Source organism: Rhincodon typus, chromosome 1 (genome assembly GCF_021869965.1).
Source record: "Rhincodon typus isolate 14 chromosome 1, sRhiTyp1.1, whole genome shotgun sequence".
Classification (NCBI taxonomy): Eukaryota; Metazoa; Chordata; class Chondrichthyes; order Orectolobiformes; family Rhincodontidae; genus Rhincodon; species Rhincodon typus.
In genome coordinates, this window is record NC_063332.1 from 85422012 (window position 1) to 85448919 (window position 26908).

A 26908-nucleotide genomic window follows, 5' to 3' on the forward strand; every position below is an offset into this window, starting at 1 on the left:
GTCCTGTATGCCCGACATGAATTAAAGTGAATGCACAGAAACTCACTGGGTTGTGTTCTCAATTCCCGTTATTGTCATTATCCAAATCAACTTGTTCACAGGTGTTATTATAGACTTCTAGAGCAGGTAGAACTTGAACCTGGGCCTCCTGGCTCAGAGATAGGGACACTATCACTGCACCACAAGAACCCTGAATTCCTGTCGTATGCTTATAGTAGGCACATTCCTATACCAACAATACAAATTTGCATTAAAGATTCAGTAGAGCAACATGTATGAGAGTCACAAAGAGATCTCAGAGTCAAACAAAACAGATAAAAGATCAAAGGGAAGAGAGACTTAAGATTAGTAAAGCAGAATCAATAAACTAAAATATTTGGGATGTGTGACCCTCAGGCTTGATCTGCATCACATCCACTGCATTCTGGTAACAGTTCACATGACAGTTCAATGGGACCATTCAAAGGCAGACCATATGCTCACTGCAGGGGCGGCACGGTGGCTCAGTGGTTAGCACTGCTGCCTCACAGCGCCAGGGACCTGGGTTCAATTCTGCCCTTAAGTGACTGTATGTGTGGAGTTTGCACATTCTCCCCATGTCTGCGTGGGTTTCCTCCAGGTACTCAGGTTTCTTCCCACAGTCCAAACAATGTGCAGGCTAGGTGGATTGGCCATGCTAAATTGCCCGTAGTGTTCAGGGATTGTTCTGTGTGGGATGCTGTGTGGGTCAGTGTGGACTTGTTGGGCCGTAGGGCCTGTTTCCACATAGGGATTCTATGCAGTTGGAGAAATTGCAATTGGTCATGTGGGGGGGAAAAGCATCCACCAGCTTCTCAAGCCACATCAGAAGGTTTAATCAATGAATCAATTAATGTATAGCAATTTCCAGGACAAAGATGTCAAATTCTGGAGTTTCCAGCAGCGCCAAGCAGGCTTCCCAGCTGCAGACAATCCCATCCACCCCTAAGTCATTTAGTTATTATTCAATTACTCCGACAGGTTCAGTGTTAAGGGACACTGGCAGATACAATCCTGGTGGATCTGTCAGGACTATAGCTTGTGCACTTTCAGAATCTATGGTGACAATCAAAGAGAGAGAACAAAATACCGAGAGTACAGAACAAAAAAGAATTGATAGTGAAGAAAATCAGAGAAACAATACAGAAAGAGATTGTACTTTGTTTGCACAAGATGTTAAGGGAGATCAATTATTGTGGGTGTAGGGAAAGGCTTCAGAGATCATATACAATGTATCAACACACCTATCATCTCACAAGCTTCACTATGGGGTTCCATTAAGTTGACAGATCGGTAAATAAATAGACACATACATAATAATACATTGTTAATTGCTTACATTACGTGAATAGGGTGTGTTTTTATCCAGTATTGTTGTATACCTTATAAATGATGAATTCTGACATGAACCTATCCAATGTGCTGTTTCAGCAGCAATGTTTAAACAGTCCATAGCTAGACGCCCAGAAAAAGCTAATCATTGACAGAGATCAGATATAACCACGCACTTAAACTAGCGCTTGGTTCACTTTTAATGGAATCAGACTGTTGTGTTTCAGTTTTGTTTCGAACAAAAATGAACTGAATCGGGTGTGTTTTGGAACCCAGATACACAGGATGAGTGACTGTGGGCTAAAGACACTCTTCATAGCTCTCTTTTTTCTTTATACTGGAGCAAGTGTCACTGTTCAAGGAGATCCAGGGGCAGGAAAAGTTGTCTGGGGAAACAAATGGAGTCACAACTATATGAGGAACGGTGAGCTTTTCTTGTATGACACCTTTCCTGGAAACTTCAGGTGGGGTGTGGGAAGTTCTGCATTTCAGATCGAAGGAGGTTGGAAGAAGGATGGCAAAGGACCTTCTGTCTGGGACCACTTTACCCACACTGAATACTTCAGATTCAACAACGCAACTGCAGATACTTCCAGTGACAGCTACACATTCTTCGACGAGGACTTGACGGCTCTCAAAAGCCTGGGAGTCACTTTTTATCTTTTCTCAATCTCCTGGCCCAGGCTACTTCCAAATGGATTGGTGGCCCCTATCAATACCAAGGGTCTTCAGTACTACAACACACTTATCAACTCCTTGTTAGAGAGAAAAATAACTCCCATTGTCACTCTCTACCACTGGGACCTGCCTTTGGCATTGCAAGAGCAGTACGGAGGCTGGAGCAGCAAGGCTATGATTCAAATATTTAATGAATATGCTAAATTCTGCTTTCAGGCATTTGGGGATCGTGTTAAGTTTTGGATCACAATTTACAATCCTTTCCTAATTGCCTGGCATGGATACAAAACGGGGAAATATCCCCCTGGATGGAAGGAGAACTCTGCAGCAATGTATACTGTAGGGCACAATTTGATTAAGGTAAACAAAATTGACATTTACTTTGTCACTTTTCCTATTAAATATTTTGGAAATTTTCCTAATTCTGCACAATGAAAGACATGCTATTGAAATTACTGGAGCACTAATTTTCAGTAATTTTAATCTGTTAATGAATCACTAATTATGGAAAATTGCATTCTTTCCCCTCCTTTTATAATGAAAACAGAAAGTGCTAGAATTATTCAGCACATCTGCGGAGAGAGAGAAAGAAAATAAACATTTTGGATCAAATATGATATTTCTTCAGAACACCTTGCAAATTCCAAATCCACAGTATTCTTGTTTTTATTCTCCTGCTTTACACTGACAAAAAATTTTACCCCGGATGATATTTACATACTTTTTCACTTGTGGTCCATCTTTAATGTCCTCAGTCCACTTCAAGTGTATCACTATTTTTCTCATTTATTTTTATTTTGTGAAGCAAACATATATTGCTTTCTTACTTTAATGGTGCTACACGAATTCAAAGAGTTCCTCAACTCAAAGATTGAAATTGCTAACTCCGACTCACCTCTCTCAGCCTTTCGTGATGGGTAAGATGGGTCACTATATAAATACGAGTTATTCTTTGCTGGATGATGTGACTCCAGATGAGCATTAATACTATGTAAAAAATTTCAAGATTTGTCTTGCGTAACTTCTAAGTTAAATAAGAAATGTTAAGTAAATCCTTCATTATATAAAATTTAATTTCTAGATCTATCAATATTTATTTTACTGAAAGCAGTCTACGTGGTCTTACAGGATTCTAAAGTGTTTCAAAACTGACTAAATTACAGCATGTGTGTCCAACCTTTGTTAAATTATACCTCATTCAGTTACGTAGCCTGGAATCTGTCTGGTAGGGAATGCTAGTTGTGTTTTATGAATTTTCTTTATTCTTTTGAGGGATGAGGCATCACAGCCTAGACCAGCATTTATTGCCTATCCATATTTGCCCAGAGGGCAATTAAGAATCAACCATATTGCTGTGGGTCTGGAGTCATAGGTAGGCCAGACCAGGTATGCATGGCAGATTTCCTCCCCTGAAGGGCATTAGTGAACCAGATTCATTTCTTTTTACAACAATTGACAGTGGCTACATAGTTGCCATTAGGCTCATTTTTTAAATCTTGATCAAATTTCACCGTCAGCCATGGCAGGATTTGAATTCATGTCCCCAGGACAGGACTCTGTATTATGAATCCAGTGACCATCACCATTAGCCCAACCCCTCCCCAATGTCCCACTTATCAAATACACACCTTGGAGTAGCCAGGGAATAGTTACTACAAATTTGGAATGGGGTTTCTTTACACAGCACAACTGTGCATTAAATAACTCCATGGAAGTCGGTATCCCTCACTACGTCACCTTTTATTTACACATATGTAATACATGACACTGACCCAGCTAGCACAGAGCCAGCTCCTAGAGTCACCTGTATCCCTGAGACTCCTGTTTATATCTGTCAGCCAGGGCTCCCTGATTGAACCAGATTAATAGCCCCAATCAGGGAACTGATATTCTATGAGATCCACTTGGGTGATCCTCTTACAATCACTATGTCCCTCCTCTTTTAAGTCCTGTTCTTTTTCCTGTAACTTCTCCTGGGGCATTTTCGCACCAGGTCCGGTTCCTCCGACTGTATCTTGGAGATTCTCACCGTGTACCAGACCGTGGCCTGCCTCTTGCTCCTGGAGCGTCTCAGAACAAATTCATCCTTGTGTTCAGACGGTAATGGTGTCAAGGCTCCATCTTGTTCTCAGAGGTTTCTTCAATGCTAGATGGAGGGGGAGGACCCACAGGTTCTGACAGCCTTGCCAGACGTTCTGAGGGGCTGGGTATGTTTTATTCCTGATTCGTTTGCAAGGTTGCAGCTTTCATGTGGCCCATGTGCTTGTTCAGGACTGCCTCTCTGACCTGAACTTTGTACATCACATGACCTGACCTCATGTCGACCATGTCTCTTACCCATGCAGAGCCATTCCTGCGGTTTTAACACCAAACTTTGTTCCCTGAAGTAAATTGACTCCTCCACACAGGAGTCCTGTGAATGGCATTGGCTTTCCTGATGCCATTTCACCACCCCCCACCCCACCAAGGTCCGGGAAGATCATGTTTAACCTAGTGGGGAGTCGTCTCCCCATTGGCATCTCTGCTGGAGCTGTCCCTGTAGTCGCATGAGGGGTAAACAGGAACCGGGACAGTTTGGTACCAAGTGAACCTGTAGACTGTTTCTTTAAGCCTGCCTTCAAAGTTTGGACTGATCTTTCTGCCAGACCATTGGATGATGGATGATACAGAGCTGTCCTTACACGCCAAATGCCACTGGACTTTAGGAAATACTCAAATTCCCGGCTGGTAAATGATCACCTGTTGTCTGTGCCCAACACCTCCGGGATTCTGTGTATTGCAAAAGATGCTTGCAATTTTTCAATCATCATCCGGTGTTTGACGAATGAACTTTGTGCACGTCCAACCCATTTTGAATGGGTTGAACGGCCTCCCAGGACGTGTTCCAACATGTAATTGTACACACTCAGAATAAGAGCCCACCTCTGAATTCAACCTGATTCTATGGGTGTCATGGCCCTGTTCGCTTTAAGTAGCCCTAGCAAGGGTTTGTAGTCTGTCACTATTACAAATTTCTGTTCGCAATCGTATTGGTGAAACTTTCTCACATCAAAGATGACCCCCAAACCTTCCTTCTCTATCTGGGCCTATCTTTGTTCGGCATCAGCCAAAGTCCAGGAAGCATACGCTATTGGGCATTCCTCTCCGCTGGGCCACCGGTGAGCCACCATTATCCCAATACCGTACGGGGAGGCATCGTGTGTCAGCTTGGGATCATAGCATGCCAACACTTTAGACAATGATAGCTGCTTCTTCATTTCCCTAAAAGCTACATCTTGGCAACAAGACTATTTCCAAGGCTGATCCTTCTTCAATAGCAAATGTAACAGTGCCAGGATGGAGGCCGTGTTAAGTATAAATTTTCCGTAATAATTCATCAACCCAAGGGAAAACCTAAGCTCCGGTACAGATGTGGGAACCAGGGTACCATTGATTGCCCTCGCTTTATATTCCAATGGGTATAACTCGGTCTTGTAGACTCGGTAGCCCAAGTGTCTGGAATACACATTTGTCGCTCCTAAGGCAAACCCCCGCCTTGGAGAAACTTTTAAGCACTATGTCCAAGTTCTCTAAATGCCCTTTATTGGTCTTCCCAGTTATTTGCATGTCATCCAGATAAATGGCACTTGGGGTGGACCTTGTAAAACGTTCTCCATCATCCCCTCGAAAATGACGCAGGCTGATGATACCCCAAAAGGCAGTCTCATATACCGGTACAAATCCTCATGGCTATTAGTTGTAGCAGACAGTGTATAAGATCAAACTGGCTGACCTCATTCCAGTCGCTACACTGCAGACTGTATATTTCCTATTTGAAAGTACTTTCATAATGGGGTACACAGAGGGTTTACTCTGGTCCTTTGATTTTGCAGCAGCATGGTAATGAGCTGGTAGAGTGGGAACTCCTGTTTATTTTAAACTGCATCTTTTTCCTGGGATTTTCTTCCCACATTATCTGGGGTACAATTGTTGAGATGTGAAATAAGAGGAGCTTCCAATCACCAAGCTCTGAGCCCTTCAATAGTCCCAAACAGAAACTGACCAAAATCGTAACTTATTTCATTTTAAAATTTACAGAAATTTACATTTCACACTTTAAGCTTTAAAAAAATCTAAAAAGTTGCTGCATCCATACAAACTTAAGTTTAGCTTATTGTTATTAATTACTGCTTAATATTTCCCATACCTCCAAACCAAAACTGTTTTACTCTTGTATTAATCATGTTTTCTCTTTCTTTATCTGCTCCTTTCCCCCACAAAACTGTTGCAAAACTTTTATCACTGGTTGAGAACGTTGCACAAGTGACACTCACCCTATAACCTTCTACAATATATCTTGTCTTGTTTGCTTCTCTGTAAAGCATTCCAGCTGCCAACACATTTAATGTCTCCATTAAATAACAATTAAGGGACATAGAGAATAGGTACATGAGAGAATAAGTCCCAGTACAAGCCATCAATCATGTCAGGAGCAATGGTTCTTGGAATAGATAACAAAGTCTCACATGGACCACATATAATCCAAATTATAATTTGAACATTTATATACCAAGGAGAATTGTATGAAAGATGATAGGTATGAAAGTCCATAGTTACTTCTTGGGAGACCAACAAAACCACCACAAAATTTCACACCCCAAGTGTCTGGGTTATTGCTTCTCCAAGTCAGTTGATAAAAAAATTCTGCTGAATATGGAAATGAGCCATTAGACAAATGTTATCAAAGGACATTAAGGAGAGAAATTATAGGAGATGATCAATGGCTCTGCACAGTTACGAACACAGTTTTGAGCAGTTAGTGAGAAAGGTTGCCCAAAGGAACAATTTAAAAAGGATGAAAAAATTTGCCTTGATCACACTTCAGGGAATGCCAAAATGCTTTTAATCAATGGGTTTTTGTTTTGAAGTGCAGCCATGTAATTCTGAAAGCATAAGCAGGAAGTCAATATTCACATAGGAAGACCTCATAAACAGTAAACTGAAAGGGGAAAACTCCAAATACCAAAAACCCTAAATAAACAGAAATAACTGGAGACACACAGGGGCAGCCAATTCCTGAATAGCAAATAAAACAGGTTATGATGGTTCAGATACGCAATTTGGGTGAATCGCCAACATTTTCTCTATTTGTCCCATAAGTGAGAGAAATGACTATTTAAACTGTTTTGTTTAGTGGTAATGGCTGCGGAAGTGCATAGTAAAATAGGACTGAGTCAGCACAGCTTCACCAAGAGGAATCTGTTAGAATTCTTTGAAGAGGTAATGAGCCAGTTAGACAAAAGAGAGCAAGTGGACATGATCTATTTGGATTTCTAGAATGCCTTTGACAAGATGCCGCACAGGAGGCTGTTAAATAACAAGTGTTAGGAGCGAAGTTCTGACAAGAATAGAGGATACAAATTTTTGGATCAATGGGATCTCTTCTGGGGCAGAAGTGACCACTACACAATGGATGGGTTGCACCTGAACTGGAGGGAGACCAATATTCTGGTAGGGAGATTTGCCACAGCTACTCGGCAGAGTTTAAACTAGTTTGCAAGGGGGTAGGACTCTAAGCAGTAGTGAGACAAGAGAGAATGTTGAGGCTGGTACAGAAATTAAAGACAGTAAATTAAGCAGACAGGACAGGCATGAGCACAGCAGAGAACAAGGAAAGGCTGATGAATTAAACTGCATTTATTTCAATGAATTTGTTTGGGGTGGCATGGTGATTAGCATTGCTGCCTCACACCACCAAGCACCCATGTTCAACTCCAGCCTTGGATGACTGTCTGTGTGGAGTTTCCGCGTGGGTTTTCTCTGCATGCTCTGGTTTCCTCCCAGAATCCAAAGATATGCAGGTTAGGTGAATTGGCTAGGTTAAATTGCCCATAGTGTGCAAGGATGCATAGGTTAGGTGGATAAGCTATGGGAAATGCAGAGATACAGTAGGTGGGTGAGTCTGGGTGGGATACTCATTAGAGAGTTGGTGTGGACTTGTTGGGCAGAATGGCCTGTTTCCACTCCATAGGGATTCAATGATCTATTTCTGCAATCACTTGTTTTAACATAATACAATGTAGACTATCAGGTCCAGGGATCTTGCTAGTGCGTAGTTCCCTAAGTTTGCCTAGTATGTTTTCTCGAGCAATATTTAAGTTCCTGTCTCCACTCTCCCTTTTACTCCTGATTTTCTATTATTAAGATGCATTTTCCAGTTGACAGGCTTAGTAGTGGAGTTTGGCATTCTATACTCATGATTTAGCCAAACAGACAAAGAATAATCTATCTTTATTTATTGACAAAGCCAGGTGGGAATGAAGGCTGTAAGTAGAACACTAAGACCCTGCAGAGAGGTTAAGTGAATGGGCAACAAGGTGGCAGATGGAGTGTGGAAATGTTAGGTTATTCATTTCTTAAGAATAGAAAAACAGATTTTTTTAAAAATTGTAAAACTAGTAAATGTTGATGTTCTGAGAGACTTAGTTGTCCTTGTATAGGTAAAATAAAAGTTAGCTTGCCGATACTGGAAGCAGTGTTGAAGGCGAATGACCTGTTCGCCTTTAAAGCAAGGGGAATAGAATACATTCCAGGACATTGATTTAGTATTCATGATAAAATAATGATATTTAAATCAGGCTAGTGCACGATGAAGAGAGAACAACCAGGTGATAACGTTCCCACAATATTGCTGCTTTTGCTCTACTGAATGTCAGAGGCTACAGGAGAAGGGGATACTGTTGAAGTAACCTTGATGACTTACTTGTTGCAGTTCATCCTGTGGATTGCACATACTGCAAACAGACTGAACTGGTAGTGGAAATTAAGTCCAGTTGAAGTGGCACTTGTCAAGCAAACTGTTTATTCCTGGATGGTGTTTGAGTTCTTTCAGTATATCATATGGTTATACTTATCCAAGAAACTGCTGAGTACTCCATCAAGCTTCTGCCTTGAGCCTGGTGGCCAGTAGAGAGGCTTTGAAGGCTCAGCAATGAGCCACATATCACAGAGTAGCCATGTTGCCGTTATGATTGATCTAGAATGTTTATGGTCGAGGATTTAGCTATGATTGTGCCTGTATTGAAGGGGGGAACTGCAATGGAAAGTAAAATGGAGCTGCCTATAAAATGTGAGGTAAATGTAATCTTGATCATTTTCTGCAGGCATTAGGTTAAAGTTAAAAGCATCTTCCTCCCCAGGCTGCAATTTCTGTACCTGTTCTTAGTCCACATGGCCAAACAGCTCCGATCAATTTACCTGGAGCTATACCCACCACTACGTCCTAAGCACTGCCCACTTCTAACCAAGTTGGCTCAGTACTACACTATCTGATACACAAAAGTCCTGCTACCTTTTGTTTAAACAATATTTTGAACTTAAATATATTCCCACCATCACATTGAGGGAGATGCTAATATCCTCAGCTTATATGGTGCTGGCAAAACAAAGCCATAAATAAATGGAAGGCACAAATGGTTTTGCTCTAAATCCAAACAGAGGAACACGCACAGGAATAGTTGTTATTAGGCTGGCAGTTCGCATGCAGTCTGCTTCATCTAACCTTTTACTTTGCATTCCCATGACAAGCAATAATCTTGCAGTAAATGTTGGGAGGGGAACAAGTTATGCAAAAAACACCTACACATTTCTGTTGTATGTAACTGCAGATACTTTCATGTTCCACTAAAGTGAACTGTGTTCAATATTAGAGGAGCAGGAAAGCTGACGTTATGGGTCGGGACCCTTCTTCAGAAATACAACTTAAATACAGCACCACCTAGTGGTTAATCATGAGAAAATACCAATCAGCTGGGCAGAAATATTTCTGAAATAGAATGATAAAAATGGTACAGCACAGAAGGGGGCCACTTGGCCCAGCTTGTCCATGCTGATCCAAAGACACCGAGGTGGCCTTTCCAATCCCATCTTCCTGCACACTGCCCACTGCCTTGCAGTTTACAGCACGGAAGGTGCAGATCCAGCCACTTCTTAAAAGAGTTTAAGAGTCTCTGCCTCCATCACCAACTCAAGTACTAATTCCAGACACCCACCACCCTCTATGTAAGAAAGATTTTTCTCACATCCTCTCTATTCCTTCTGCCAGTTCGGTTCAATCTATGACCCCTGGTTTTTGAACTATCTGCCAAGGGAAACAGATTCCTCCTGTTACTCTATCTCTACCCCTCATAGTTATGTATCACTCAATCTACTCACCCCTTAGCCTTCTCTGTTCTAAGGGAAACAACCCCAGCCTCTCCATTCTCTCCTCATAACTACAATTTTCCAGCCCTGGCAACATTTCAGTAAATCTCCTCTGCAATCTCTCCAGAGCAATTATGTCCTTCTTGTAATGTTGTGATCAAAACTTCACACAATACTCAAGTTGTGGCCTCATCAGTGTATTATATAAATTCATCATTATATCCCTATTTTTGTATTCTACACCTCTGTGAATGTACAAGCATTCCGTGTGTCTTCCTTACAACCTTATCTGCCTGTACCACTACCTTAAGAGACCAGTGCACTTGCATGCCAAGATCTCTCACTTCATCTACCTCTCTTGGTATATTCCTGTTTATTGTGTATTCCCTTTTTCTGTTTTACCTCCTTCAATGCATTACCTTTCACTTATCAGAATTGAGCTCTATCTGCCACTTTCCTGCCCTCTCCACCAACTCATCTGTATCATTTTGGAGCTTACAGCCATCCTCTACACTGTTTGCTAAATGGCCAATTTTTGCATCATCTGCAAATTTCCCAATTGTGCCCTCCTTTGTTCAAGTTCAAATCGTTAATGTGCAAAACAAACTTCAGGGGTCCCAACATAGAGTTCTGCAGAACACCACTTGAAACAGCTTTCCATTCACAAGGGCAGCCATCAACCATTACCGTTTGTTATTTGTTACTAAGCCAACTTTGGATCCAATTCAACACATTACCCTGTATCCCATGGGCCTTTACTTTTTGACCAGTCTGTCATGTGGGACTTTGTGAATTGCCTTACTAAAATCCATTTAGACGACATCCACTGCACTACCCTCATCAATCATCCTTGTTACTTCCTCAAAGAATTCAAACAAATTTGTAACGTGTGACCTTCCCTTAAGAAAGCCATGCTAACTATCCCTGACTAGTCCATAACTTTCTAAGTGACAGTTAATCTGACCTCTCAAGATTGATTCTAACAATCTGCTCACCACTGAACTAAGACTAACTCACCTATAATTATTTGGCATTTCCTTTCAGCCCTTTTTAAACAATGGAACTGCATTTGTACTCCTCCAGTCCTCCAGCACCTCATCTGTGTCTAGTGAAGATTGGAAAATAATCCTCCCTGACCTCTTTCAACATCCTAGGGAATAATCCATCCAGCTCTGGCGACTTATGCACTTTCAAGCATTCCAACTCCTCTAACACTTCCTCTCCCTTTCTGATTATTTTGTCCAATATTTCACACTGCTCCTCTTGGATTACTATATCCACATTATGCCTTTCCTTTGTGAATACGGAGTCAAAAAATTCATTTAAATTCTTCCCATATTCTCACACAAGTTCCCTTCTTCATCTCTGATAGGTTCTATTTTTACCCTATCTATCCTCTTGCTCTTAAAATACTGGTAAAACATCTTTGGTTTTCCTTTACCTTGCTTGCTAATATATTTTTATGTCCTCTCTTTGATTTCCTATTTCTTTTTTAACTTGATCTCTGTACTTTCTATATTCCTCTAGGCTATCTGCAATGTTGAGTTTTTTGTGACTATCATAAGCTTTCCTTTTCTGTTTAATCTTCCCCTATATTTTTCTAGGTTTGGCAGTAACATTCTTATTTTCGGAGGGACATGTCTATTTTATGCTCCAAGGATCTCATTTTTAGTGCTTCCCATTAGTTTACCACTGATTTGCCCGTGAGCAGTCTTGTCCAGTCCACGTAAACCAAATCACTTCTCAGTGTTGTAAAATTTGCCTTCTCTCAGTTTAAAACTTTTGAACTTTTACTCCTGATTTATCTTTGTCCTTTTCCATAATGATATTGCAGTTAAAATCTCCTACTATCATTGCTCTCTTATTCCTGCAGGCAAAAATTCATTTACATTTATGTTCTTCTGGCTTCCCCCACTATTCTTCTAGTCTAACATACTTCTAGTCGTCCAACTGCCCCTTTTTTTATTCCTAAGCTCAACCATAAAGTTCAATTTGTTAACACTTTTAGCATATTATCCCTCCTCATTATTGTAATTGATTCTTTAACCGATACTGCAACCTACACCTCCTCTATCCTGCCTAAAAACTCTATACCCAACGATACTGAGTTGCCAATTTCCCCCTCCTTTAGCCCATTTTCTGTTATAGTAATGACACCTTTCTGCCATGTGCCTGTCTGTGCCCTTAGTTCATTTACCTTGTTTGTAATACTCCTTACACTGAAGTACAACAAACTTTGTTTTAAACGGCACGTTGCCAACAGCACACTTGATAAACCAACAAAAAAAAAATACCTCAAATACAAGGATCTGCTATGGTTCCTACGTGTCCCGAAATCACTGACTGTTCACTCTCCTGCTCTGGAATGTCCTGCAGGTGTTCTGTGGCGCCCTGACCCTGGCACCAGGGAGGCAAAATATATTCCCGGATTCATATCTGCAGCCACAGAATCACCTGCCTGTACCCTTTACTATTGACTCCCCATCACTATAGTCCTGCCACTCGTTTTCCTCCCCTTCTATGCAGCAGAGCTACCCGTGATGCCGTGAACTTGGCTGATGCTGCTTTCCCTTGAGAAGCGAGCTCCCCCAACAGTATCCAAAGCAGTATATCTGTTTCAGAGGGGGGTGACCACAGGGGACTCATGCATTTCCTTCCTGAGCCTTTTACTTTGCCTGATGGTCACCCATTCCCTTTCTACCTGTGTAAACCTCACCTGGGATGTGACCACCTCGCTAAATGTGCTGTCCACGACATTCTCAGCATCCCTTATTTCTCATATTGCAAGAGGGTCTGGGGTCCCCTGTCATGACTTCTCTTTAGATTAAGCTAGTTATTCCCTTTAACAGAATTTAATTAAGCTAGGGACCTTCCTTCGTTTCAAAAACTTCTATTATAATCAAAAGTCCCTACCTTCATTTAAGCTAATATATCATGCTTTAAAAACTGTTAAGGAAACACAATGCAGGTATCACTTAACCAATTGGGTTGTTTTCTTTAGGACTATGTCTTTTCTGAACTCCAGTACTAAGACTGCATGCTACATTCAGCCTTTCAGCTTCACCTACTCCCCGACTCACATAACTCCCTGTTATCATCCAATTCCAAGCACTCTCATTTAGACAAGTAACACTCACAATGCAGTCAGGAAATGTCATTGGCAGTCAGGAAATGTCATTCCTAAAAGTCTCATTTCTAGGTGCAACTCAAGATTCACACAGTGACTGATATTTTTGCTTTCTGAAAACGTAGTGATATTATGGTAATATAACTAGATTAGTAATCCAGTGGCCCAGGTTCTAGTGTCATAAATCAGAAGTGACAAAGAAGAGTGATGATGGCAGAGCGGTGGGCATTGTCTATATAGACTTCAGTAAGGGGTTTGACAAGTTTCTGCATGTTAGACTGATTTGCAAGCGTTAGATCACATGGAATTCAGGGAGATGTGAATAAGTTTGCAGATGACACCAAAATGGAGATGTAGTGGACAATGAAGAAGGTTCTCTCAGATCACAACAAGACCTTGATCAGATGGGCCAAGGAGTGGCAGGTGGAGTTTAATGTAGATAAATGTGAGGTGTTGCATTTTGGTAAGGTAAATCAGGGCAGGACTTATACATTTAATGGTCTTGAGGAGTATTGCTGAACAGAGACCTTGGCGTGCAGGTTCATAGTTCTTTGAAGGTGGAGTCACAGATAGACAGGGTAGCGAAGAAGGCATTTGGTATACTTGCCTTTATTGGTCAGTACATTGAGTATAGGAATTGGGATATCATGTTGCAGCTGTATAGGACATTGCTTAGGCCACTTTTGGAATACTGTGTTCAGTTCTGGTCTCATTGCTATAGGAAAGATGTTGTGAAACTTGAAAGAGTACAGAAAAGATTTAAAAGGGTGTTGCCAGGGTTGGAGGATTTGAGTTACAGGGAGAGGCTGAATAGGCTGGGGCTATTTTCCCTGGAGCATCGGAGGTGAGGCTTGCACAATTACAACATTTAAAAGGCATCTGGATGGGTACGTGAATAGGAAGGGTTTAGAGGGATATGGGCCAAAACAAATGGGACTAGATTAATTTAGGATATCTGATCAGGATGGACGAGTTGGTCCAAAGGGTCTGTTTCCATGCTATACAACTCTATGACTAAATCCTGGTGGAATTAGCACAGTAGCTGGTCAAATTTAAATTCCAGTTAATATAAAATCTGAAATTTAAACGTGGCTTCATTAATGGCAATCATGAATCTATCACTAGTTGTTGTCAAAACCCATGTGGTTCACCAAAGTTCTTTTGGGAATGAAACTGCTATCCTTACCTGATCTGGCCTACATTTGACTCCCAACAGTGGTTGACTCTGAAGTGCCCTCTGGACAATTAAGGATGGGCAATAAACGCTGGCCTAGACAGGGATGCCCACATTCTGTGAATGAATAATAAAAAAAATTGTTTCTCACAAGCTCCTATTTGCTCCCTCCATCTGTCACACACTCTATCTCTCCCACACTCTCCACTCCTCCACTGTACACATACAAACTTTCTCTCTCTCTTTGTCTCACCCACTGATCCATTCCCTCATTCACTCTCGCCCTGGGCCAATGAGGCTTCAATACTTCCATGCTCCTATTGCACTTTCTCTCTGCCCTGTCTGGTGCTGGAGCTCCCCCTAGTGGCCGGAAGCTATTGGTGCCAAAGGATTGTGAATCTGTGGAATTTGCTGCCCTATGAAGTAGTTGAGGCTTCCACATTGAATGTTTTTAAAGCTAAGATACATAACTTTTTGAACAGTGTAGGAATTAACGGTTATGGTGAGAGGGTGGGTAAGTGGCGCTGACGCCACGAAAAGATCAGCCATGATCTTACTGAATGGCAGAGCGGGCTCAAAGGGCCAGATGGTCGACTCCTGCTCCTGGTTCTTATGTGCCTCTGTTGGTTTGTCCTGACCTCCCCGGCTCAAGCTGCCATCACGTGCTCTTTCAATGGCCGATAGAAACACAGCTGGTTAGCCGGGTGGGAATGAGGCCATGTGCAGAGTGGATGGACCCTGCAGAAACTGAAGAGAAGCCACTCACCTGCACATTGCCCAGATAGTAATTACTCACTGCTTACAAAAAGCTTTCTTTATGTCGCCACTGTTTCTTTTGCAAATCACCTTAAATTGGTTTCCTCCATTTCTAGTTCTTTCTCTTTTAAAGTAGTGGTTCTCCCTATCATACATTTGTATACCTCTATCAGATTTCCTCTTATCCTCTTTTCTCCAATGATGACAGTGCCAACTTTTCCCATCTATCTACAGAACTGAAGTGCCTCATCCTTAATTCTCATTAATCTTTTCTGCACTCTCTGTAATGTCTTCACAATCATACAATCATAATGTAGGTTTCTGGAGTGAATATCAGTCTATAGCAGCGTTTATCTGTAACAGCAAAATATACTGACCTAAAGAACTGTCACAATGCCAAATATTTAAAAGTAGTGGAAGCAGAGTTAAGTGACCTCAAGTACAGTGACCTTTCTTCAGAACTGGAGGTCTGAAGAACAGTTACTGGACTCGAAATGTTAACTTTGCTTTCGGTCCACAGATGCTGCAAGACCTGCTGAGTTTCTCCAGCAATTTCTGTTTTTTGTTTCAGATCTCCAGCACCAGCCGTTCCTTGTTTTATTTAAAAGTAGAGTTGAATCTCTGGTCTGATTTGCTATGATTGATTTTTTTTATCTGACAGGCACATGCTACAGTCTGGCACACTTATGACAAGCAGTTTCGCAAGTTACAGAAAGGCTCTGTGTCCATAGTATTGGGCTCCCATTGGCTCGAACCAAAGAATAACAGCTTCAACTATAAGAGTTTCCAGACATCCATGGACTTTGTGCTAGGGTGGTTTGCGAAACCAATCTTTGTGGATGGTGACTACCCTGAAAGCTTGAAAATGCAAGTCAAACCTTTGCCTACATTCACTGAAAAAGAAAAGAGCTTCGTTAATGGAACTGCAGATTTCTTTGCATTTTCTTTTGGTCCAAATATCTTTCGATCACTACCAGACAGTCTCAAACTTAAAGATTGTGAGTCTCTCCATCTTGGCCGGGTCTTGAAGTGGATAAAGTTGGAATACAACAACCCCAAGATCTTAATTGCTGAGAATGGATGGTTTTCTAATAGCTATGTTAAAACAGAAGACACAATTATTATTTATCTTATGAAAAAATTCATAAATGAGTTATTAAGAGGTGAGTATATTTTGCTGTGTTAACATCTTTACTCTGTATATTCATTATCAACAGACTACCTTGTTATTTTTACCTCTATTTAAATTAATGATCAAAGTAAAATTATAACTGTTAATACTGTAAATGAATGTTACTTTCTTGTTATGGAAACAAGATTGAGTTATGACTCAAACTTTTACACACAAGTCTTGACAGAATGTTCCTAGTTTACATTATGAGCAAAATTGGGAGCAGAAGATGAAATGAGTTTTGCAGTGAACAAGTGTGTTGTCCTTTGACTTCTGGGCTTGAAACTGTCCCAGAGTTTTCCTTTTATTCTTTAATGGGAGGTTGGCATCTCAAGCAAAGCCAGAATCTATTGCCCATTCCTAATCATGGCGGAGAGGATGGTGGTATACTGCCTTAATGAACCACTGCAATGCTTGGTGTGTAGGGACTGCCACAATGGTCTTAGGAAGCAAGTACCAGCATGTTCATCCAAGTAATGACAATATAATTCCAAGACAGGATGGTGCGTGGCTTGGCAGAGAACTTGCAAGTTTTCACGTTCCCATGTATCTGCTGGCCTTGTCTGTCCAGGTGGTGGAGTTTCAGGTTTGTACGGGGCTGTCAAAGTAGCCTTGGTTAGTTGGTACAGTGCATTTTATATACTTTATACATTGCTAGCATTGTGCCTTGGTGGTGGAGATTGATGAATGGGTTATTAATCAAGTTGTCTGCTATGTATTGGATCATATTGGACATCTTAAGTGTTGTTGGAGCTGCACTCATCCAGACGAGTAGAAAGTATTCCATCACTGATTTGGGCCTTGTAAATGGTTGATAGATTTTGGGGAGTCAGGAGGTGAAAGACTCACTGCAGAATTCCTAGCCTTTAACTTTAACTTGTAGCTACAATACTTGTAAGACTGGTCCAATTCATTTTCAGGTCAATGGTAGTCCCAAGGATGTTCATAGTGGATAATTCAGTGATGGTAATGCTGTTGAATATCAAGAGGTAATAGAGATGGTCATTGCCCAGCACTTGTGTGGCACAAATGTTACGTGCCACTTGACAGCCCAAGCCTGGATATTGTCCTTGGTCTTGCTGTAGAAAGACACAAATCTTCCAGTATCTGAGAAGTCATGAATGGTGCTAAACATTGTGTAATCATTGGTAAACATACCCACTTCTGACCTTATGATGGAGGGAAGGTCGTTGAGGAAGCAACTGAAGATGGTTGGGCCGAGGACTAAGGAACTCCTTGGGAGATATTCTGGGAGTGAGGTGATTAACTTCCAACAACCACAGCCATCTTCCTTTGTGCTAGGTATGACTCCAACCATCAGAGAGTTTTCCCTTTGACCTTCATTGATCCCAGTTTTGCTAGGGCTCCTTTATGCCACCCTTGGTCAAATGCTGCTTTGATGTGAAGGGCAGCCATTTTCACCACACCTCTTGAGGTCAGCTCCTTTGTCATGCTTGGATCAAGGCTGTAATGAAGTCAGGAGCCGAGTCAACCTAGTCAACCCCAGATCCTTAGCCTGTGATTCCTGGTTCTAGACTCCATTTTATCATCAGTCCCCAACACTCACTATCACCCACTTCCCACTTTCGCTATAATCCACTCCCCAATCTTACTATTGCTGACTTAGTATTATCCACTCCCCCTTCTCACAATCTTTACTTATTCTCACCTTCATCCACCTCTCACTATCACTCATTTGTTGTTATCTAATCCCCACTCTCGCTATCACCCACTCAGTATCAACCATTCGACACTCAGTTATAACTCACTATCACCCACTCCTGACTCTACTGTTCATTTCCCACTCTCACTATTGTTCACTATTGCCAAGCCCGCACCTTCACTATCATTCACATTTCTAATTCTCACTATCGCCCACTCTTTTACTATTTCACATTTTTGTTATCTTCCAGTCCGCGATTTCTCTATCATCATTAAATGCTAGATTTTGATATGAGGTGTTCCAATCAAAGCAGAAAAATGGTGGAAGGTAGAAACTTGCCTGACCAAAAGAAATTTGGAGCATCAGTGTCTCTAGATTATTTCTTTACAGCTCCTAAAATAAGCAAAGTTAAAAATTCCTTAGTTGAAAAAATAGAATAACAGTTGTAAATCTCTTGATAACTGTTCCCTGAGCCTCTTCAGTGGCTTAACCAATTACAACTGTAAGGAGAAAAGTTATTCAGTGTAAAAATATTTCCGAAGACAGATGGGGTGCTAGAGTTGGTTTCATTGCCTCTGGATTAGGGGGTAAAGATGTGCCAGTGTCCCAGTCCTACAAATTAAGTGGCTGCTGCAAGTGCATGTATTTAAATTTTAGGTGAGGATGGGATTGTGCTCAGCTGTGAGAAAATCAGAAATTGCTGGTCCTGTTCTGAAGGGTCACTGGACCTGAGACATTAACTCTGCTTTCTCTCCACAGATGCTGCCGGACCTGCTAAGTTTCTCCAGCGATTTCTGATTTTGTTTCTGGTGTCCAGCATATGTAGTTCTTTGATTTCATGCTTAATTATATTGCATCCCATAGTTGAACATCTTACAACACTCACTGTCACACAGGAATAAACAGTACTTGGACGAGAATGAGAAATTGCCTGGCACACACAGGAACTAGACTCGAGAAAAAAAGTCAATGCTTTCAAGCATCAAGGGGAGAAACCAGTACAAAGGGAATTTTTGCGGAATGTAAACTGGATAATTGAAATAAAAAACAATGTGACAAAGAAAGCTTATATGTAAAGTACATCAATAGTCCCTAATACCTTTTGATATTAATTTGATTTGTTTTCATTCTGGTCAGCTATTCGCTTTGATGGAGTTGATGTGTTTGGATATACTGCTTGGTCCCTACTGGATGGCTTTGAATGGCAGTTTAACTATAATATTAGAAGAGGATTGTTTTATGTGGATTTCAACAGTAAGAACAAGTCCAGGATTGCAAAATCCTCTGCATACTTCTATAAACAGATTACAGAACAAAATGGCTTTCCAGTTACTGAGATAAGCCAAAGAGTGAATGGACAATTTCCATGTAACTTCGCCTGGGGAATTGCAGAAACAGACCTGCAGGTAAAAAAAAAACCTCTCTTGTCTGAATTACAGAGGTCATTTTCAATTTCAAATTGTGAACATGGATCCTTTCTCACTGAAATTTTGATACCAGAAAATTACAAGATTGTTTGTCACATCCAAAACTGTAAGCCTCCTGTTTACTTTCTTTTTTGATTCCAGGTAAACAATGTGGTTTTGTCTCCTGAATTTGTTGACAACAACCTTTACCTTTGGAACCGTAGCGGAGATCAAAAACTATACAAAGTCAGTGGAGTAACTATGTGGCCTCATCCATTTAAGTGCACTGATTTCAGGAACTTCAAGCAACATGTGGCATTAGTGAGGAAGATGAATGTATCTCACTACAGCTTTGCTTTCAAGTGGGCCAAGATTCTACCCAACGGTGATCTGTCCAGTGTAAACAGAAGTATTCTAATTTATTACCGTTGTATTATCACAGAACTTTTAAAACTGAACATTGCCAGCACTGTCACTTTGTATCATCCAGTATCTGGTGATATTGACTTACCTGCACCGCTGCTGAATAAGGGAGGATGGCTCAACAGAGAGACTTCAGTTGCTTTCAATGATTATGCAAAACTATGCTTTCAAGAATTTGGCAACTTGGTCAGATTGTGGCTCACTATGAATGAACCAAATATAAATGTTCAGAGAAGCCCTGACACCTACAGGGCAGCACATAACATGATCATTGCTCATGCTCTAGCCTGGCACACCTACAACAGAGACTATAGAAATAAGTACCATGGACTTGTGTCTCTGACATTGCGTGCTGACTGGGCAGAACGAGCAAATCCCTTTCTCAAATCACACCACAGAGCTGCTGAGAGGCTCCTGCAATTCCAAATAGCCTGGTTTGCAGATGCCATTTTCAAGACTGGAGATTATCCACATAAAATGAGGGAATATATCCTCTTTAAAAATAAAAAACGTCTCTCCACTTCCTTCTTACCATATTTCACTGACGAAGAGAAACAGATGATTAAAGGAACTGCTGACTTCTTTGCTATCAGTCATTTTACCACAAGGTTAATCTTACACCAGTCCAAAAATGGAACCAAGTATGAAATGGACCATGATGCGAGTTTGTTGAGAGATGTAACACTGCTGACATTTCCATCCCCCTCGCATTTCTTCTTTCCTTTTCTCCCCCACCGCCAAACTCATTCTGAGATGGCAGTTGCACCATGGGGGATACGTAAAGTCCTACAATGGATTAAATCGCACTATGGAAATATGGACATTTATATCATGGCCAATGGAGTTTGGGACAGCACCAGCATCAGTGATCCATTTCGAATATATTATTATAAAAATTATATCAATGAGGTTTTAAAAGGTGAGTCCTAGTATTTATACATGTTTTCCAATCAACTTGTTCAAAAATATTAGTACACATATCTGGAGCAGATTAGACTTGACATAGTCCCCCTAAGCCAGAGGTAAGGACATTACCACTGCACCACAACGGCCCTGCCTACTATTTATATACTTAATGAAGAAACATTATTAAAACTTGTCACCCATGGTTTATGTCACTTAGGCAGCTGAGATGATAACTCAGCTGACAAAGAGTTTCCTATTGATGCCAAATGCCAAAAAATATATCAAATAGAACAGGTATTCAGAGCTTCCCTGAGGCTTAAATCTTGAGTGGTCCAAGAGTTCACAGCCACTCTGACGTCAACTGGTTTCAGCTCTGATTGGCTTCAGCCAATTGTAGTAAAGGTCAGCCAGAGTTCCTGTTCATGTTTGCTGTCTAGGACTCCTGCTGAGAAATATGAACGGTTCGATACTGTCCTCAGTTACAATTATAGATAATACATGATGAGTCCAGCTTTGGTGAAGTATAGAACGTTTTGTTTTTATTCACTGGTCATGGGATGTGGGTGTCACTGGCTGGCCAGCATTTATTGCCCATTTCTGGTTGTCCTTGAGAAGATAGTGGTGAGCTGTCTTCTTAAAGCCACTACAGTCCATGTGTTGTAGGTATACCCACAATGCCATTAGGGATGAAATTCCAGGATTTTGACCCAGTGACAGTGAAGGATGGGAATATATTTCCAAGTCAGGATGGTGAGTGGCTTGGAGGGGAACTTGCAGCTGATGGTATTTCCATATATCTGCTGCCCTACTCATTCTAGATGGTAGTGTTGTGAACTTGGATGGTGTGGTCTAAAGAGCTTAATGTGAATTGCTGCAGTGCATCTTGTAGATACTACACACAGCTGCTACTGAGCATTGATGGTGGAGGAAGTGGATGTTTGTGGGAGTGGTGTCAATCTAGCGGCTGCTTTGTCCTGGATGGTGTCAAGCTCTTCTTGAGCTACACCCATCCAGCAGGCATGTTCACATACAAAAATGCTGACAGCATGAGTTGGAAGAAGGGAAGAAAGGGGAAAACACTTGAAAAGTAAATAAGTAAAAGCATTCAGACAGAGATAGAAAGTTTATGTTCAATGCTTCAAGATACTGCTCTATGTTTGGTTTCACTGCAGCTGAGAAGGTGCAAAATTAGCTTGTACAACATGAGTTTAAAACCTTTACATTTTGATCTTCTCTTCAAATTAATTTTCAATAGAACAACTGTTGCCTGCTCGCAAGGTAAATGTATGTTAGTAATAGATGGTGTGGCATTGAACTACACAGAACAGGCAGATCACACAGTCCATCCTTGATCAATGCTGAGTCTATGAACAGAGAAAGGAAAACTAAGTTGGAGAATTTCTGTTTCTAATTCTATTAATTCTTACAGGAAGAAACCATGTTTAAAGAATGAGTGAAGCGAGGAGTGGGCTCAGAAATAAAGATAAATAATGGGCTGCCACAGAGAAGGCTCTGACAGGTCTGGCAATTTTAAAACTAGGTACATCTCCATTGCTGGATGAAATGTATCCCAGGCTATTGTGTGAGGCATGGGAGGAAATAGCAGGGGCGCTGGCTATAATTTTCCATTCTTCCCTGACCATAGGAGAGGTGCTGGAGGACTGGAGGACAGCCAACGTGGTACTGTTATTCAAGAAGGGAGACGGGGATAAGTCAGGAAACTACAGGCCAGTCAGTTTGACCTCAGTGGTGGAGAAACTATTGGAAGCAATTCTGAGGGACAGAATAAATCTGTACTTGGAGAGACAGGGATTAATCAAGAATAGTCAATATGATTTTGTTAAGGGAACATCATTTCTGACCAAATTTGATGACTTTTTTGAAGATGTAACCAGATGCTTAGATAAGGGCAATGGATTTGACACAGTCTATTTGGGCTTCAGCAAGGCTTTTGATAAGGTCCCGCATGGGAGAGTGACAGCAAAGGTAACAGCAAGGAACTTTGTCAAATTGGATCCACAACTGGCTGAATGAAAGGAAGCAGAGGATGGTCGAGGCATGTCATTGTGATTGGAAGCCTGTGTCCAGTGGAGTTCTGCAGGATTCAATGTTCAGGCCTTTGCTGTTTGTGGTATACTATTCACTATAAATCATTTAGGTTTGAATGGAGGAGGGTTGATCAGTACATCCGCAGATGGTAGGACAGTTGGTGGGGTGGTTAATAATGAAGAGAACAGAATAGTCTTAGATTACAGAGGGAAATAATTGAGCTGGTCAGATGAGTTGATCAATGGCAAATAAAATTCAATCCTGATGAATGTGAGATGATGCATTTGTGCAGGACAAACAAGGCAAGGAAATACATGATGAACAGTAGGACTCTGAGAAGCAGGGAAGATCAGCAGGATCTTGGTGTGCATGTCCACCCATCCCTTAAGGAAGGGGGACAGATGGATAAATGTGGTTAAGAAGCCAATTGGAATACTTACTTTTATCAGCCAAGGCATAAAGTTTAAGAACAGGGAGGTGATACTGGAACTGCATAAAAAGTTGGTTAGGCCATGGCTAGAGAATGGAGTGCAGTTCTGGAATCCACTTTATAGGAGGGATGTGATTGCACTGGAGAGAGTGCAGATGTTACCAGCTGTTACCAAGGGAGGCAATGGGTCTAGCAGTATTATTGCTAGACTGTGAATCCAAAAACTCAGCTAATATTCTGGGGACCAAGGTTCATATCCCACCATGGCAAATGGTGGAATTTGAATTCAACTTTTTAAAAAATCTTGAATTAAGAATCAACTGAAGACCATGAAACCATTGCCGAATGTTGGAAGAACCCATCTGGCTCACTAATGTCCTTCAGGGAAGGAAACCTGCCATCTTCACCTGGTCTGGCCTACATATGACTCCAGACTCATAGCAATGTAGTTGATTCTAAGCCACTCATAAGAACATAAGAAACAGGAACAGGAGTAGGCCATCTGGCCTATCGAGCCTGCTCCGTCATTAAATAACATCATGGCTGATCCTTTCATGGACTCAGCCCCACTTAACCGCCCACTCTCCATATCCCTTACTTTCTATACTATTCAAAGATCTATCTATCTTTACCTTAAAAACATTCAATGAGGTAGCCTCAACTGCTTCACTGGGCAGGGAATTCCACAGATACATAATCCTTTGGGTGAAGAAGTTTCTTCTCACCTCAATCCTAAATCTGCTCCCCTTTATTTTGAGTTACACCTGCCAGTGGAAATAACCTCCCTGCATCTATCTTATCTTTCCCTTCATAATTTTATAGGTTTCTATAAGATCCCCGTTCATTCTTCTAAATTCCAATTGTTGTCCCAACACTGACCCTGAGGCACACCACTAGCCAATGATTGCCAAGCAGAAAAACACTCATTTAACACCACTCTTTGCTTTCTGTTAGTTAACCAATATTCTATCCATGCTAATGTGTTACCTGTAACACCATGCACCTTTATCTTATACAGCAGCCTTTTGTGTGGCACCTTGTTGAATGCCTTCTGGAAATCCAGATACACCACATCCAATGGTTCCCTGTTGTCCATCACACTTTTAATGCCCTCAAAGAATTCCAGTAAATTAGCTAAACATGACCTGCCTTTCATGAACCCAGGCTGCGTATACCTGATGAAACAATTTCTATCCGGATATCTTCCTATTTCTTCCTCGATTATAGATTCAAGCATTTTCCCCACAACAGAAGTTAAGCTAACAGGCCTTTAGTATTCCGCCTTTTGTTTACCTCCTTTTTTAAATGGTGGCATCACATTTGCTGTTTGCCAGTCTGCTGGAACTGCCCCAGAGTCCCGTGAACTTTAGTAAATTACCACGCGTGTATTTCCCCCACCATCTCATGTAATACTCTGGGATGCATTCCATTAGGCCAGGAGACTTGTCTACCTCCAGCTCTATTAGATTGCCCAACACTACCTATTTAGTGATAATGGTCGTTTCTAGGTCCTCACCTGCCAAGGCCTCCTTATCATCAATTATTGGCATGTCATTTATGTCTTCCACTGTGAAGACTAACAGAAAATACCTGTTAAATGCCTCGGCCATTTCCTCATTTCCCATTCTTAAATCCTCCTTCTCATTCTCTTAAGGACCAATGTTCACCTTAGTCACACTTCTTCGTATTATGTGTTTGTAGAAACTTTTGCTATCTGCTTTTATATTCTGAGCTACTTTACTCTCATAAACTATCTTACCTTTCTTTATAGCTTTTCTCGTGGCTTTCAGTTGACCTTAAAAAATTTCCCAAACCTCTAGTTTCCCACTAACCTTTGCCACTTTGTATGCATTAGCTTTCAATTTGATACTCTTCCTATTTCCTTAGTTATCCATGGTTGATTATTCCATTTCTTACAGTCCTTCCTACAGTCCACTCAGTTCAAGGGCGGCTAGAGATGGGCAGTAAATGCTGGCCAGCCAGCAATGCCCATGTCCCATGAGTGAATGAAAAAAAATGTTATCTGGGCTGGAGAGATGTATGAAGAGAGATTTGATAAACAAGGATTGTTTTCCTTGAAGCAGAGGAGACTGAGGAGAGACATGATTGAGATATATAAAATTATGAGGGGCATAGACAGGAAGAAACTTTCCCCCTTGATGGACAGACCAATGACCAGATGACATAGATTTAAGGTGAAGGAGATTGAGAAGGGATGTGAGGATTTTTTTTTTCATCAGGAAGGCAGTGGAAATATGAAACTCACCGCCTATAAAGGTATTAGAGGCAGAAACACGAATAACATTTAAGAAGTATTTAGATGTACACTTGCGATGCCAAGACACACAAGGCTATGGGCCAAGTGATAGAAAATGTGATTAGAATATGGTGGTTATTTTTGTCCAGCACAGACTCAATGGGTTGCAGGGCCTTTTTCTATGCTGTAGATCTCTATGACTCTAAGAATGAGCACTTAGACTGCAGGTATTTGTGGAAGTGTCACTGTGAAGTCCAATTCAGACTAATTCTGATGTTTTCACAATTGGTCTGCCTGGAACTAACAAACCACATAGTGACCAGGAGTCAAACTTGGGATTTCCTGGTATAATTAACTGCTGTGCAAGAATAGCAGAAATGTAATTTTAAACAAACTTTATTGATATCCTCCTCTTATAATGATTTCCAAGACTTGGCTGACCTCTCGCAGGAATGGGAATGATAGGAACAGTTCTGTCTAATGGTGGAAGCAGGAAGAAAAAGCAGAAGGCAAGTTAATACAGTGCTACTTTTGCAAACTTTGTAAAGCCTGGTACAGACTCATATTAATAGACGTAGCCTTCTATTAATTCATGAATGCTATCAGGGATTAAAGCATGGATTGGAGAGAAAAATATTGAGAAATGTTTTGCTATGCAATAATTAATTTATTTTTTGAGAAACAAATTCTTTTCTTTTGTCCACAGCACACCTACTAGACCATGTTAATGTCAGAGGATACTATGCCTTGAAATTAAAGGATACAAATCGAGACGACCAATACCGAATCTTCCTCAATGTTTCTGAACCAAAGACTTCAATTGAGTTTTACAACAAACTGATCAGGGCTAATGGATTTCCTTTGGGAATGTCAAGCAAACAATGTCCTATGGATGACAGACCAAGGCACTGTCCTATGTGTGTACTCATAAAGGAAAAAAAAGTATTTATATTCTTTGGATTCTGTCTTCTGCTCACCACTGCACTGCTTGCTACAATCATTTTCATACGCAAGAAAAGACAACGAAAACCATGCTGATTTAAATATTTTAACATATAGGTGCACTTGGTTTTTACGATTTTACATTAGACTTTATTGTATCTATAGATTTTTTTTAACTTGTGCGTTATGGCTGATACATTTCTTCATGTGAAGTGACAATTTAATATATTAATAAAACTTGAATGTAGTATTTACATTACTGTTGTTTTTCACATTTTATTTTTTGAAAACTTCCTTAATTTTAAAAATCTCATTTTCCCTCCCTTCCAAAAAGACTTTAAGTTGGAAGCTATTCCATGGCTACCATCTGCCCTCTGACTCACAGACCCTCTCGG

At 40.9% G+C, this 26908-nt stretch overlaps 1 protein-coding gene across 1 annotated transcript; it reads left to right on the top strand.

Annotated features, from left to right (window-relative positions):
* Positions 1 to 1572: 1572 nt before the first annotated feature.
* kl (klotho) lies at positions 1573 to 26698 on the top strand. The gene is made up of 5 exons (XM_020528186.2): positions 1573 to 2388; positions 15928 to 16429; positions 19238 to 19506; positions 19669 to 20848; positions 26278 to 26698. Exons 1-5 carry the CDS (start codon positions 1636 to 1638, stop codon positions 26607 to 26609), a joined length of 3036 nt encoding a protein of 1011 aa, XP_020383775.2. The 5' UTR covers positions 1573 to 1635; the 3' UTR covers positions 26610 to 26698.
* The last annotated feature ends 210 nt before the right edge of the window (positions 26699 to 26908 follow it).